Source organism: Acinonyx jubatus, chromosome B3 (assembly GCF_027475565.1).
Source record: "Acinonyx jubatus isolate Ajub_Pintada_27869175 chromosome B3, VMU_Ajub_asm_v1.0, whole genome shotgun sequence".
Lineage (NCBI taxonomy): Eukaryota > Metazoa > Chordata > Mammalia > Carnivora > Felidae > Acinonyx > Acinonyx jubatus.
The window spans coordinates 114,007,006-114,022,065 of NC_069386.1; the positions used below are offsets into that span (position 1 = coordinate 114,007,006).

The following is a 15,060-nucleotide window of genomic DNA, read 5'->3' on the forward strand; positions in this document are numbered from 1 at the left end:
TGACTTCTCATGTTCCTACACGATTCCAGTCTTGACAGTGGGTAATGAGACTTGGGGCCTCAATCTCCCACAAATAAATGAGCCAGCCTTGCCCACCTCTAAGGGATGATGATAAGGCAAGGATAAAAGGCACCAGGCTGGGCAGCAGGAAAAGTGAACTCTACCTACTCTCAGCTCAGACACTAGCTAATGGAGTGCACCTCGCCTCTCTCAGCTTTGGGTTTCTCACTTAGGGTCTGACCAGATGACTTCTAGAGTTCCTTTCTTCTCCGATGTTCTTTGCTTCTATATGTGTAATACGCTCATTTTTTATTAAGTAATAAAATGCTAAAGCCCTGGGTAGCAGGCTTTAGTTACTGAGCCAAGCTCTACAGTCACTGTAGATGGACAGAAGGGACATCTGTGACATCAGTGAGGCAGGGTGTTGACATATCTTCAAGCAGGTCTTCCAACCACCCACAGGATTCCTCTGTGAGTGACCAATGCTTCACCTCCTCTTTCAGTAACCGACCCAGCAGGATTGTCTGCAACGTACCCAAGGGCTGCCGAAAGGTAAACTTTCTCCAGTTTTGTTCCAGCCAGGGGTCACTTACCTTCCATGAGTTTGGCAAAAGGTTCTGGGCACGTAGAAGGAATGGGAAGAGCGAGCTTGTTCATGGCCACTCCATAAGCTACGGCTAAGCCATCGATTCCTCGGAAGGGCACCTCGCCAGTCAGGAGCTCCCAAAGCAGCACCCCGTAGCTGAACAGGGGAAGAAGACAGAAGCCACAAGGCAGTCTCACCGACAGGGCTCATGAGACCTTTCTGAGCTGCCCACACTCTTTCTGGGACACCAACAAAGCAGATGCACCAACCGACAGGGCTCATGAGACCTTTCTGAGCTGCCCACACTCTTTCTGGGACACCAACAAAGCAGATGCACCAATGGAATACAGACCGGGAGACCACGAGGCCAACCCACTAAAAGCAAAAGCTTTGGAGTCAGGCACACTTGATTTCGAAGGCTTGTTCCTCAGATTCCTCATCTGTAAAGTGCAAACAACACGGCCAGTCTCACAAGGCTGCCGTGAGATTCACTGAGCCACTCTAAGGGTTTAAATCCGTGCCGGCCAGCCACAGCTATTCTGCTGTTATCCATAACATAACACTCTGGAAGAAGAGGCAGCCTCCCAAGAATACATTTTTTGTCTGTTTTAAGAAAAGTTCAGCGTTAGCCACAGATATATTTCTTTGGTTTTAGAAAAGCAGAGACCTGACCACCTAGAACAGATTTTGCTCTTGTAACAGATTTCTTTAAATGCCCATTAGGTTGGATAGATTCCTGCCGCTGATCACTTAACAGAGACACTGTCTAATTCAAAGGGGAAAGTTGCACAAGTGTGGCCAACATGGGGACAACAGAGCAGTGTGTCAGCTGTGAGGACTTCAGTTTCCTCTCCACCTTTCAAAGCCACATGAAGAATTTCTTTTCACATGTCCTGTGAGTCAGAGAATGGGGAGCACAGAATTTAGCAGAATAATTATTCTATGAATTCACAGTCAGAAAGAGGCAAAATCATGTAGGGTTCAATCCTTCCAGGAATAACAATCCTTTCAGGACAAGCACCATAAGGCCACGAACAGTAAAGAGTGGCTCTCCTCATATTTTTAACACAAGCCTCAAATTTTTAAAAATACTCACCGGTAGTTTATAACCAACAAAGTCATGTTATTTTCAAACAAAACATAGCTCAGGTGGGAAAGTGTGCGACTCTTGATCTCGGAGTCGTGAGTTCGAGCCCCACTCTGGGCATAGAGATTAATTGGAAAACAGCCTAATATTTCATCATGGTACTTTGTACGCACAAGATGCTAAGACCTTTATAAACATCATCTTAAATCCTTACCACGAACCTGCAAGATAAATATTACCACCATTTTGCAGATGAGGAAAGCGAGGTTAAGTTTAGCAGCATATATTAAGGGCATACGTGGAATAAGTCATGGTGGGCCCTGGACCAACTCTCAACTTCTTCTCTCTAGAATCTCCTAGTACCATTTCTCTGCTTGGTGAACTATAATCGTCTTTCAAATTCAAATGCTCCACCCTTTTTTCGTTCGTTTTAAACATCTACTAAAGATTTATTGTGCATCAAGCTCACTGCAGGCCACTGGGATACAAGACACAGATCTTATCTACAAAGAGACTAACGACAGGAACAGAAAAGATGTCAATTAGCACACAGAGTGCGTCACAACAGACATATTATGAGTGCACAAAGAGACAATGATGGGCCCCTGGCCACCTAAACCAGACCAGAATGGGTCCAGGAGACAGCTAAGCCCGGACTGCTAGGCAAAAGAAGACAGGGATCGGCATATACAAAGCCAAGGCTTGCCCTCAAAGAATCCCAGGTGACCTGGCATGGCTCCAAAGGAGAGCAATGTGCCAACCAATGCACCAGGGCATCCCAGAAGATCCCCGCAGATGGTCCTCCAGAGTGGCCTGGCCAGTCTCCTTGGACAACGGCGTTCCCCCAGTGCGTCCTCCAAATACATCACTTTCTTTATGTATCTCAACAACCACAAAAAGCCTGGTAGACAGTTACAGGTCTTGTCTTGACAGGGACTTGGCTTTTAGTCTGAGGCTGATGGCAACAATGGACACTTTAGGAAGCCTTCCCTGATGCTGCCAGTGTTACTTCACCCTTGTCTGGGCTGTCGTGGACTGTGGTTGTTTGTCTGCCAGCCAATGGGCCCTGCGAGAGCAGGGATGGTCGTTTAACCTTTGCTTTCTCAGGGCCTCGTACACAGTAGGCCTCGTCTAGTGAGTGAGCTGGTGGGAAGCACTGTATGGATAGACAGTCCCGCAGGCTGCACTGGGCGCCCTGGAGTAAGCCCTGAATTCCCAGAATAGCACTGTTATTCTTCCTGCCAAATCTTTACTGTGACTCATTCAGACAGCAGTCGTGCTGGGCAGCTGCTACCAAGTGACCTCTAAGAACTGTCCGCACTGCGGACTAGACTCCTAGGCTACGGTGACCCTCAGCTTCAGTTGTCTGCTCCTGGCATCACTGCCAACCTCCACTCTGGGGAACAAAAACCCAAGGTCCCAAAGAACCCCTCTCCTGGTGTCTGAGCCCTAACTACCTGGAAAGACAGTAGAGGATTTCAAAGATCTAAACATGGGTCCTATTTGTGTCCTCGCATCTACTCTGTGATGCTTTTAGTGCTGAGTCCTAGGTGACCCATGGAGATGCCTCGGGCCACCTCAAAGAGGGTGGAGCCAGGGACTCTGTCTCTCTCAGTTTCGACGAGGGCAGCCCTGCTCTCACCTGGCTTGTTTCTTTGTTCCACTGCATTTTGTTCCATGTGAAATGCCCCACAACTAGGAGAAACGGGTCGAATGCTGCCCAAGGAAGATTCAGACAGACTTGAGTCAAATGTGTCTGCTTCACCACTTACAGTGGTGGGGCCGTGGGAAAGGAAGCTTACCTGTCCAAACCTCAGTTTCCTCACTTGTGCAACAAAGACAGCCAATTCCCACCGCACAGAGTAACTGCAAAGAATAAATAACAGTAACTACTGCTTCTCCGGAAGCTACCCTCCACAGCTAGTAAACAGTGTGTGCTTCCCCTTGGGAAGGTCCTGAAACAAGAAAGCCTCTGGTGGGATTTAGGGCGAGACTGCAGTGTCGGCCGAGAGCCTTGCTGAGGGATGACAGCAATCAGGGAAGAAGCATTCCTGGGGATGACTGAACCAGTTAGTTCTCCTCTGCCAATGTTCCTCTTTATTTCTGTAACAGAAGGTGGTGATGTAAATGAAGACTTGGCATTCCTTTGGCAGGAATAGAGTCCAAGAAAGGAACTAAAGAATGACACATTAGATGTGTCTGAGCCCCCGGGAGAGGTGGGCAGGAGAAGCCCACATGGTTTACCTCAGGTTTGACCCACTCTGATGCCCTCCCAGGGTTGAGAGAAGGTCAACAGGCCCTTTCAAGACCTTGTACAAGCGGCCTGGAGGTACCAGCTCAGCTAAAACTCTGCCTCAGTCCCTCCCCCAACGGGGAGCCGCCCATTCCCACAGTGCTGTCAGTGATTTCCCAGACGTCCTTGCAAACCTTGGGGAATGCACCCTGTGTCAATGATTAACCACCTCCAGAGGTATGGTAATGCCTTCCACCATTTGGTGGGGTCACAGGTCAGGGAGGGGCGTTCTGTGTTCTCAAAGTGAGGAAAAGCATCAGAGTAGATAGCAACCCAACCAAAGGCACAGCAAATCCACACCTGAGCTGGACCAGGACTATTTTTCTTATTAACCTATGTTGTCTCTAAGACACACATCCTGATAGGAGAGGGTGTCCCTTGAATGGGCTTCTGCACTTGGTAATTGGCTGCGACTCCACATTCCAGAAACCATGCTATTTAATAATTGTTGGTGAAGATAGTTGAACTACCACATATGAAAGCACTCTGTAAATTGTGAAGTAACACAAAACTGTTCTTGTTGTTGTTGTTAACCAGACCTCATTCAAAATGATGATCTATTTGTTACTATATATGTAATATATAGATGAATACATTGACATGGTAAATATTTACTGATATGGTAATATGCGTATGCTATATTACATTTTTATTATTTTTTTTAAGAGAGAGAGAGACAGACAAGCAGGAGAGGGGCAAAGAGAGAGAAGGAGACACAGAATCTGAAGCTGAGCTGTCAGCACAGAGCCCGATGCAGAACTCGAACCCGCAAACCGTAAGACCATGACCCGAGCCGAAGTCAGACACCCAACAGAGGTGCCCCTGTATTATATTCAAAAGCAGCTTACAAAACAGAATGATCTCATTTTAAGGGACGAGTAGATGAGCACAGGAACAGAAATAAATGCACCAAAATATTAAACAGAAGTTATCTTTAGAAGTGAGTAATGGGTGATTTCTTTTTCCCTTTTTTTTCTTTTTGTTTATCCATATTTTCTAATTTTTTTTTCCTACGGTGAACACATTTTACTTCTATAATTTTATTTTAATGTTTATTTATTTATTTATTTTGAGAGAGAGCCAGGTAGGGGCAGAGAGAGAGGGAGACAGAGAATCCCAAGCAGGTTCCATGCTGTCAGCACAGAGCCCAATGCAGGGCTCGAAACCACACACGATGAGATGGTGACCTGAGCTGAAACCAAGCATCAGACGCTTAACCCACTGAGCCACCCAGGCGCTCCAAGTTCTATAATTCTGAAAACTTAACATCGCCCCACAGCAGGCAAGAAGTCATTATAGGAGACCACTAACCACTGCACTCTGTGCACACACAACCAAAGGGAAAGGTTTTGTCAATTACTCCTCCTGAGGTGGTCTAATCCAAGCACATCAGGAAACACATGAAGTCGAGGATCTGGGCCGTGATCATCATACCCTCCATCACAGCATGTGGAAGAGACCCAGAGACCTACACTTGAAAAGCAGTAAGACAAACTCAGCTGGCCCTCGGCACACAGCAATAGAAGAGGCCCAGAGGCCCCAGACCTTGAGGAGTTCCAGGAGGGGTAGAGGACGGACAAAGGCCCTGCCCAGTACCTGGCACACAGTAAATATTCCACAAACATTTCCTGAATGAGTAAATGAGTTACAAGTCGATTTGTGAACAAACGTTGTCCAAGCTCCTGGGCATGTGTGGGCCCTCTCTGGGACATCCTGCTGAGTCCCAGGCCTAGTGGGCCAATCATCCCGGAAGAAGCTGCCCGAAATGCAGGCACAAGGGTATACAGATAGCAATATGGCTACACCACAAAGTTTTAAGAGACACATATTTAGTTCCTTTTTTTTTTTTTTTTTAACTAGGCTTCACACCCAGTGCAGAGCCCAGCATGGGGCTTGAACTCACAACCTTGAGATCAAGAGTTGGACATTTAACTGAGTCACCAGGCACTGCTCTGATTCTAACCACAGCTTTGTCTCTACCACCTGGATGAACTTAGACAAATGACTTAAACCATCTAAGCCTCGGTTACCTTATCTGTCAAATGGAAATAATATCCTCTACTTTTGGGGATTCTTGTGAGGAATAAAACGAGATAAAATAGAGGTATAGTGGGGTGCCCGGGTGACTCAGTAGGTTGAACGTCCAACTTTGGTTCAGGTCATGATCTCGTGGTTCGTGAGTTCAAGCCCCATGTCCGGCTCCGCACTGACAGCTCAGAGCCTGGAGCCTGCTTCGGATTCTGTGTCTCCCCTTCCCTCTGCCCCTCCCCTACTTGCACTCTGTCTTTCTCTCAAAGAAAGAATAAAACATTAAAAGTTTTTTTTAATGGGGTACAGTATTTAGCATAGAGCCTAGTTCATAAGCATTTGTGTGGGTAGCAAATACTGTCACCAGTGTATGCATATTGTACATACAGCAATGGGCACAAGTTTTCCTCGGACAAAGGTTTGAGATCATTTGGAGCCACTTAGGTAAGTAGGCTCAAGGAGTAAAGGCCCATCTAAGGGGTTCCAATACATTGTTCCTTGCAGGGAATACTGCAGCGCAGAAGCTAAAACAGCTGGAGGGAGCACAGTGAATTATGTCTTCAAACCACATTCCTCGACCGAGATGAGTCAGGAAGCTGAAGTCCTGGGAACAACTCTAAACTGAAGACCTAGTGGCAGAGCAGACCACATGACCATTTCCAAGCCACCTCATCCAAAGTGCTACTGATTTGGAGTTTACCTCCAAGCCATTCCCTTCAAAGAGCAGAATAACTTCATCAGATGATTCACCAAAGGCTCCTCAAGCCTGCTTTCAGGATCTGTGGTTGAAAGGCAAGACCTGGAGGTTAGCCTCAGAACAAGGACACTTTGGGTAAAAGATGAATGGTCCTGCCCTATTCCTTCCATGATGGACAAACTTCTACAATGGCCTTGCTCTTCCTTGCCGGCCACTTCTGTCACCATGAAAAGACCTTACATTAGATATTGGGGCTTTCGCTTCCCACTAAGAATGTGCCTGCATACCTGCAGCAACTCTGTCCAAATCAGTATAGCGACAGAAACTTTTGGCGTCTGTGGCAATAAAATCTGCACAATTTCAGGGCCAGGCTGGAGAAGAAGCCTAGCAGGAATACAGGAAGTAGAAAACAGTAATGTTACTGAGAAGTCATGGTTTCCTAGGAAGAAAGATAAGATCAAGTTGAGTGTGGCAAGTAGCTGATTGTCCCCCAAATCCACTCTCCCCTTCTTCCATCATAAGAGTTTTAGCTGGACACACAGTTACCCAGCTAGAGCCTACATCTGTCTCCCTCTTTTGGAGCCGGGTGTGCGCATATAACAAAAGAGCAGGAGATGTACACAACTGCTGGGTTGTCTCCAAATTAAAGACAACCTGCTTGTCATGGATAAGCTCTCTTTCTCTGTTTCTGCAAAATACAACGTGGAAGCAACAGTCACTTAGATGTAACCATTTAGATAAGAACAATGCACTGAGGGACCCGGAAAGAACCTGGGTTTCTGAAGGATCTCACGGGGCACAGCTACCCCACAGCCTGGACTGGCTGGACTACTCTTTGAGTACTACTTTATTTAAGCCACTGCATCTATAGGTCTCTTTGTAATAGTAGCTTAGCCTAATTAATATATTAGCTATTCTCATTTAGCCTATAGTCAAGTAATGAAAGCGTTAGATTGAAGCCTATGAAATTGCTGTTTTTGTAGGTCAAAAACATTGGAATATCACTACACAGTTCACACTGATGAAATCTGGCCAGATATTTTAAGGAAAGAAAACTCTTTTCTGCATGATAGTCACTTCACCCTATAATTAATGCTTGGGGATATACAATGCAATACACAGAAGCTACAAAACATCACTAAAAGAAATTAGACAAGGTCTATGTGAATAGGAATATATCTCATGTTCATGGATTGGAAGACTTAATGTTGTTAAGCTAGCAACAGTTCCCAAAGTGACCTACAGGTTTAACACAATTCCCATCAAAATCTCAGTTGCCTATTTTGGAGAAATTGACAAAGTGCTCCTAAAATTCATTTGGAAACGCAAGGCACACAGAATGGCCAAAATAATCTTGAAGAATAGCAAAGCTGGAGGACTCACATGTCCTAATTTCAAAACTTAGTACAAAGCTACAGTAATTAAAACAGAATGGTACTGGGGTGCTTGGGTGGCTCAGTTGGTTAAGCATCCAACTTTGGCTTAGGTCATGAAATCATGGTTTGTAAGTTCAAGCCCTTCATTTGTCAGGCTCTGTGCTGACAGCTCAGAGCCTGCCTTGGATTCTGTCTCCTCCCCTGCCTCCCTCTGCTCGTCCCTGCTTATGTTGAAAGAGAGAAAGAAAGAAAGAAAGAAAGAAAGAAAGAAAGAAAGAAAGAAAGAAAGAAAGAAAGGAAGACTGATTAAAACAAAAGAGTCATACTGGCATAAGGATACACACATAGACCAATGAAATATAATTGACAGTCTAGAAATAAACCCTTCCATCTGTGATAAATTACTTTTTGACAAGGGTGACAATTAGAAAAGAACAGCCTTTTCAACAAATGGGGCTAGATACAGTAGTCCCCCCTTTATCCATGGGAGATATGTTCCAAGACCCCCAGTGGATGCCTGAAATTGCAGGTGGTACAGAACCCTATAGATGTTTATTCCTATACACACATAAATATGATAAAGTTTAATTTATAAATTAAGCATAGTAAGAGATGAACAATAAAATGGAATAATTATAATATATTATAATAAAAGTTATACAAATATGCTCTTTCTTTCAAAATCTTATCATTCTATACTCACCCTTGTGATGATGTGAGATGATAAAAAGCCTACGTGATGAGATGAAGTGAGATGAATGATGTAGGCATTGTGACCCAGCGTTAGGTAATACTGACCTTCTGATGATAGGTCTGACCTTCCAGACTATGGTTGACCATGGGTAAATGAAACCATAAAAAAGTGAAACCACTGATAAGGAGTGACTACTGTAGTCACAGGCAAAAGAATGAAGTTAAACCCCTTACCTCACACCACATACAAAAATTAAGTCAAAATGGAACACAGACCTAAATGTAAAAGCTAAGAGTTTTATAACTCTTAGAACATGGGTATAGATATTCATAAAACTTGGGGATGGTTTCTTGACTATGACACCAAAAGCCTAAGCATAAGCACTCAAAGCACAAGCAATCAAATAAAAAAAATAGATAAATTGAACCTCATCAAAATTAAAAATGTTTCTGTTTCAAAGAATACCATCAAGAAAGTAAAAAGAGGGCAGCTGGGTAGCTCAGTCATTAAGCATCTGACTTCAACTCAGGTCATGATCCCATGGTTTCTCAGTTCGAATCCCACATTGGGTGAGCTCAAGTCCCGCTTCTAGTGAGCACGAACCCCACTTTGGGTGAGCGTTGCCTCTCTCTCTCTCTACCTCTACTTTTGCCCCTCCTAGGATTCCTCTCTCTCTCTTTGCCCCTCACTAAAAAAAAAAAAGAAAAAGAAAAGAAAAAAACAAGAAAAAAGAAACCCATAGAATGGGAGAAAATATTTGCAAATCATGCACCTGATAAAGGACTTATATTAAAAATATATAAAGAACTCTTTCAACTTAAAAAAAAGACAGATAACCAACCCAGTTTCAAAACTAGCAAAGGATTTGAATAGGCATTTATCCAGAAAAGATATACAAATGGCCAATAAACACATGAAAAGATGCTCAACATCAGGAGTCATTAGAGAATAAAATCAAAATTACAATGAGATACCACTTCATATCTAACTGGATAGCAATAATTAAGAAGACATATAATAACAAGTATTGAGACAATGTAGAGAAATTGGAACCCTCCTACATTGCTAATGGAAATGGAAAATGGTGCAGCTATGGTAAAAAAAAAAAAAATAGTTCGGTCGTTCCTCAAAAAATTAAACACAGAATAACCATATAACTTAGCAAATCCACTTCCAGGTATATACTTAGGGGAACTGAAAATCTATGTTAATCTCTGTTCACACAAAAGCTTGCACAACATTGTCCACAACAGTATTATTCACAACTGCCAAAAAGTGGAAACAACTCAAATGTTCATCAACTTATAAATGGATAAATACATTTCCATAGGATGGAATATTATTCAGGTATAAAGAGGAATGAAGTTCTGACTCATGCATGCTACATGGATGAACCTTGAAAACATGAAAGCAGCCAGAAAAAGACCACATGTTGTATTGATCCCATATATAAGAAATGCCTGGAATAGGCAAATCCATAGAGACAGAAAGTAAATTAGTAGTTGCTGGGGACAGGGGGAGGCAGGATTGGGGAATGACTACCAACAGGTATTGGGTTTCTTTTTGGGATGAGAAAAATAATTCTGGAAACAGATAGCAGTTGTAGTGGTTTGAATGGTAGCCCTAAAAAGATACATCCATGTCCTAATATCCAAAACCCTTATGTGGAACAGAATCTCCCCCAAAGTCTCAGAGGGGGCATAGCCCTGTTAGTACTGATTTCAGACTTCTGGCCTCCACACTATAGAGGTCTATTGTTTAAAGCCACCAGGCCTGCGGTAGTTTGTTACAGCAGCCTTAGCAAGCTGGTAACAATGCCGAGTGGTACAAAGTTGGTAAATTTACTGTAAACCATCGACTTCTACATTTTGAAGGGTGAACTTCGTAATACATGTATATCTCAATAAAGCTGTTTTTTTTTTTTAATACACACATTCTTCATATACACACACAAGCTCACTTTACAACTCACCAGGAAGACACAACTTCATAGACTGAAGTCCAATGATAACCATGGCCCTTTCTTTTGGTGTACCAAGGTGATGCTACTTCTCACAGCCAGGAGGATGCACCCTCTGCACAAGCTCTTCCTCCCATCAGTGGGGATTAGATTTTTAGATCCATGTCCCTATGACCTCTTAGGCTGACATTTACTAGGGGAATGGCTAGTCTAATCTGTGACTCTGCAGTTCTCAGTACATGCTTGAGACCCATCTTTTCCCATTTCTGTATCAATGTTCAACAGATAGTGCCCTGACTAAAAGGTTAACCATATAACTAGAAAGCATAATTTCCAACCCACCAAAACAACAGAGATAGCACAAAGAATACTCATCAGCTGAAGAGCTTAGAGTAAGAACAAGTCCAGCAATAACAGCCGCGGTTGCTAAGGAAGCCAGGGGGACCCCGTGGAAGGTCAGTCCCCAGGAATGCCTGGGTGCCCTCACCACCCTACAGTCAGAGATGGGAGTACACACTGCCCCTGGGATCTACTGGTCTTTCCTACGGAGCAATCACTAACACATAGAGGCGGTACCTGCCACAGCACTAAAGGAATTTTGGATAGATGAAGGCGTTAGAAACTGTCCCATGGCAACCTGGGAGTTACTACAGATTGCTGTGAAGGGGTCACTTAGACCTACTTGGGGTGTTTGGGAGTCTACGCATCCTCAGTTCTCCAAGTCCTGAAACACGTGTGCAGCCAAAATAGACCAGGGCGGCACTGCCCCTGACCCTTTGGACCTTACCTCCACACATCACTGCCTTTGGAAAACATGGAGGCACGGATGACTTCGGGTGCCATCCAAGCATATGTCCCTGCTGCGCTCATCTTTGTGGTTCGGTGCCATTCTCGAGCCAGGCCAAAATCAGTGATCTTCAGAATCTTGTTGCTCAGGTCTCCATTCTCCACCTTCTGGAGGATCAGTACTGGGAAGAAAAGGAACATAGAAGAAACCAGAAAGTCTGCATTAATCACAGGGAAACCACCAACCACAGAGCCCTCCTGCCAGATTCTTACCCTCTCCTCTAGGCTCCACTGTGCAGCTACCATGGACTGATGGTAGGAGCCATCATTTTTGGTAAGATGCACCTACGATGCATCCATTTTCGTGGCAAGTCCTTTATAGGCATTATCATTAACTCACAACAACCTTATGAGGTAGGTACCAGTGCCATATCCTTTTTACAAGATGAGGAAACTGACATAAAAAATCAACTAATAAGCCAGGACTGACACAGGCAGCCTGACTCAAAAGCCTTCCCTCTTAACCTTCACAGCACACAGCCCATTCACGCCCTATGGAGGGACCCGTGATGTCACAGCTGACCCTTCTGAGGAGAGACTCCTTGGGCTTCCTATCTGGCCAGGCACCCCTGGGCCATAACCACTCTCAGACCACAAGGAATGGGGTGCATTTTGGAGGAGCAAGGAATGGATTTTCAAGGTTCCAGGCAGTGCCTGCACAGTTCCCATGAACCTCTCCCAAGTTAAGTTTGTAAGAAAGCTGTCTCTCGGGCACAGAGATTTTCCTTTGATCCAGGAATTCCCTCCCCCACCCCCAGCCACTGAGAACTGCCTGACAAATTGAAGAAGTCAGAGGATACATGTATGTTCACAACCATGAATCTCTCTGTGTGTATGACCCAGGAGAAAAAACTAGTTCACTGAATCAGTAATACTCTGGGCCTGTCTCCCAAGTTCTAACACCAAAGCACCACAGTGTGGAGCCATCTGGGCTCTCCTAGCACAGTAGCTGAGGCGGCTACCTCACCTACATGACAGCTCCAGCTGTCTGCATCCCCTTGCAGGAGTCAATCTTCCTAAAAAGGGCAAACACGCTAAGGGGCACCTGGGTGGCTCAGGTGGGTAAGGGGCTCAGGTCACGATCTCACGGTTCGTGAGTTCGAACTCCCCATCGGGCTCTGTGCTGGGAGCCTGGAGCCTGGTTCCGATTCTGTGTGTCTCTCTCTCTGCCCTTCCCTCACTTGCAATTTCTCTCTCTCTCAAAAATAAATTAAAAAACAAAAAAAGAGCAAACACGCTAAGTGACTGAAGTGCCGTATGCCAAGCCGAGAAGCTCTGAGCGGGCAGAGGGTACGTGCGAGCCAGGCCTCCATTTCCACAAGCAGGAAGGTTCTGAAGGCCTCATGAAAGCACAACCTCTCCCGGGCCGGACGCTGAACACCTGGGATTCAGAGCTTTATACTCAGGACTTCAGAGAAGGTAGGAAGAGTCTCTCCCCATCCCTGCTCTCCAAGTCCAAATGGGAAGGGGAGGGAAAGGAATCCACTGAAGACAGAGTAACAAAAAAGTTGACTCGGTTCCTCCAACCACTCTGTCTAGGTAAACAATGAAAAAAATCAGTTCTGAGCCCTACTGTGCTGGGTCACACCCTCCCAGGGTTGACTTTCCAGTGACCCTCGCTGAGGGCCTCTTCAGAAGGCTTTACCTTTACCTCTGAGAGGCAAACTCCTTCAATAAAGCAATGTGTGATGGTGGTACTCTGGGCACCATGGAGGGGTTTAGGGGTGCTTTTTAGGGCACAAGAGCCTTAGGCAGTTCCTTCAAGTCACACAGCTATACTTTTCTCATCCTGCCCCCAGCCTGCAAATGCCCACTGGATTGTTACCTATTGGAAGGATGGTTACCTATTGTTACCTACTGGAAGGACAAAGATCTTTCTGTCCTAAGTGCTTCTCAGAAAATCAGCAGTGAAGAGGGGATTACAAGCAGCTATAGAGCTGGAAGCACAAAAGAAAACAGTGCTGGCCCCTCCCTAGATCTAATGGACTAGGTCTCCTTCCTCCACACCCTCTCCCGGACTCCCCTGACACACCCCTCCCCACTCTGAGCTGAATGGATCCAAGTCTCTAAATGCTTGGACAGATTTTAAAAAAACTTTCTCCATCTCCTCGAATAACAAACATCTTTCCAGATTCTTCTGTGCCCCTCTCCCCTTCTCTGCCGGCAGATATAACAAATATGCCCTCAAATTGCTGGGCCAGTGACACTAAAGAAACCCACCATTCCCCGATTAGAGGCAGCCGCCAGCTGCTGACCCTCTCTCTCTAAGCCACCCTTAAACCAAAGATTCAGAGTGAGCCCATCCCCTTACATAGCTAATGGGATTTAGTCTTATCACCCAAACTCCAGGTGCTGGGACAGGGTGAGTGGGAGGAGGGCAACAGTTTGATGATGCATCTAGAACCAGCTGACCTTCCGCAGATCCTAGACTGGAAGGGGGAACAAAGAAGTTTAGGTTCTGTTACAGGACATGGGTTTAGAGAGAATGAATGGTACAGCAAAGATATTTAAATACATTAGCCTGCCAGATGGTTGGAGAGGGATGGCAGAATGATGGAGATGGGGCAAGAATCCACCCAGGGAAGGTCTCCCTGAACACGAATGCCTTTAGACAGTGCAGGTCCAGCCTAGTTCCACCTAATCCCCACCACTCCCTGCTGACTTCTATCCGGCTGACCTCAGACACAGATCCCCATAGATTGGACCCGTGAAGGCATCAGAGTTAGAAATCGCCAGCCATGGGGTCCTGACCTCAGCAAAGAAGAGACTGTCATCAGAAGCCAGCTAGTGATCCTGGCTACATCTATCTCTGTCTAGTTCCAAAATATTTTTCATCCAATTTTCCTTTTCCAAAAGGAAATCCATACTCATCAAGCAATCATTCCCCATTCTCCCCTCCACCCGACTCCTAGCAGCCACCAACCTGCTCTCTCTCTATGCATTTACCTATTGTGGATATGTTACATAAATGGAACCATGCAATATATGACACACTTAGCATAATGTCCTCAAAGTCCATCCATATTATACCTTGTATCTGCACTGTATTCCTTTTCATGGTTGAATAATATTCCACGGTATAGACGCACCACCATCTGTTTATCTCTCCACAACAGACATTTCGGCTGTTTCAACCTTTTGATTATTGTGATTTAGTGCTGCTATACACACATATGTACATAAATATATTCATTTGAGGACTTGTTTTCAGTCCTTTGGGCTATGTACACAGGAGCGGAATAATGGCTATAATGGTAATTCTATGTTTGCTGTTTCCCACGCCAGCTGTGCCATTTTATTTTTCTTAAATTTTTTATTTTTAATTTTGGGGAGAGAGAGCATGCATGAGCAGGGGAGAGTGGCAGAGGGATAAAGAAAGAGAATCTGGGACGGGATCCATGCTCAGCGTGGGGCCTGGTGCGGGGCTCAATCCCATGACCCTGAGATCATGACCTGGGCCTAAATCAAGAGTCAGACACTCAAACAACTGGGC

General features: G+C 45.0%; 1 protein-coding gene across 2 annotated transcripts in view; it reads right to left on the reverse strand.

The window, feature by feature from the left end:
- Nucleotides 1-15,060, reverse strand: part of MAP3K9 (mitogen-activated protein kinase kinase kinase 9) — a 79,897-nt gene that overhangs the window by 21,558 nt on the left and 43,279 nt on the right. For both annotated transcript variants that reach the window (XM_027066057.2, XM_027066058.2), the window contains exons 3-4: nucleotides 11,509-11,689; nucleotides 594-742 (exon numbers count right to left, since the gene is read on the reverse strand). In XM_027066057.2, the coding sequence (XP_026921858.1) occupies nucleotides 594-742; nucleotides 11,509-11,689 (330 nt within the window). The remainder of the gene's footprint in view (nucleotides 1-593; nucleotides 743-11,508; nucleotides 11,690-15,060) is intronic.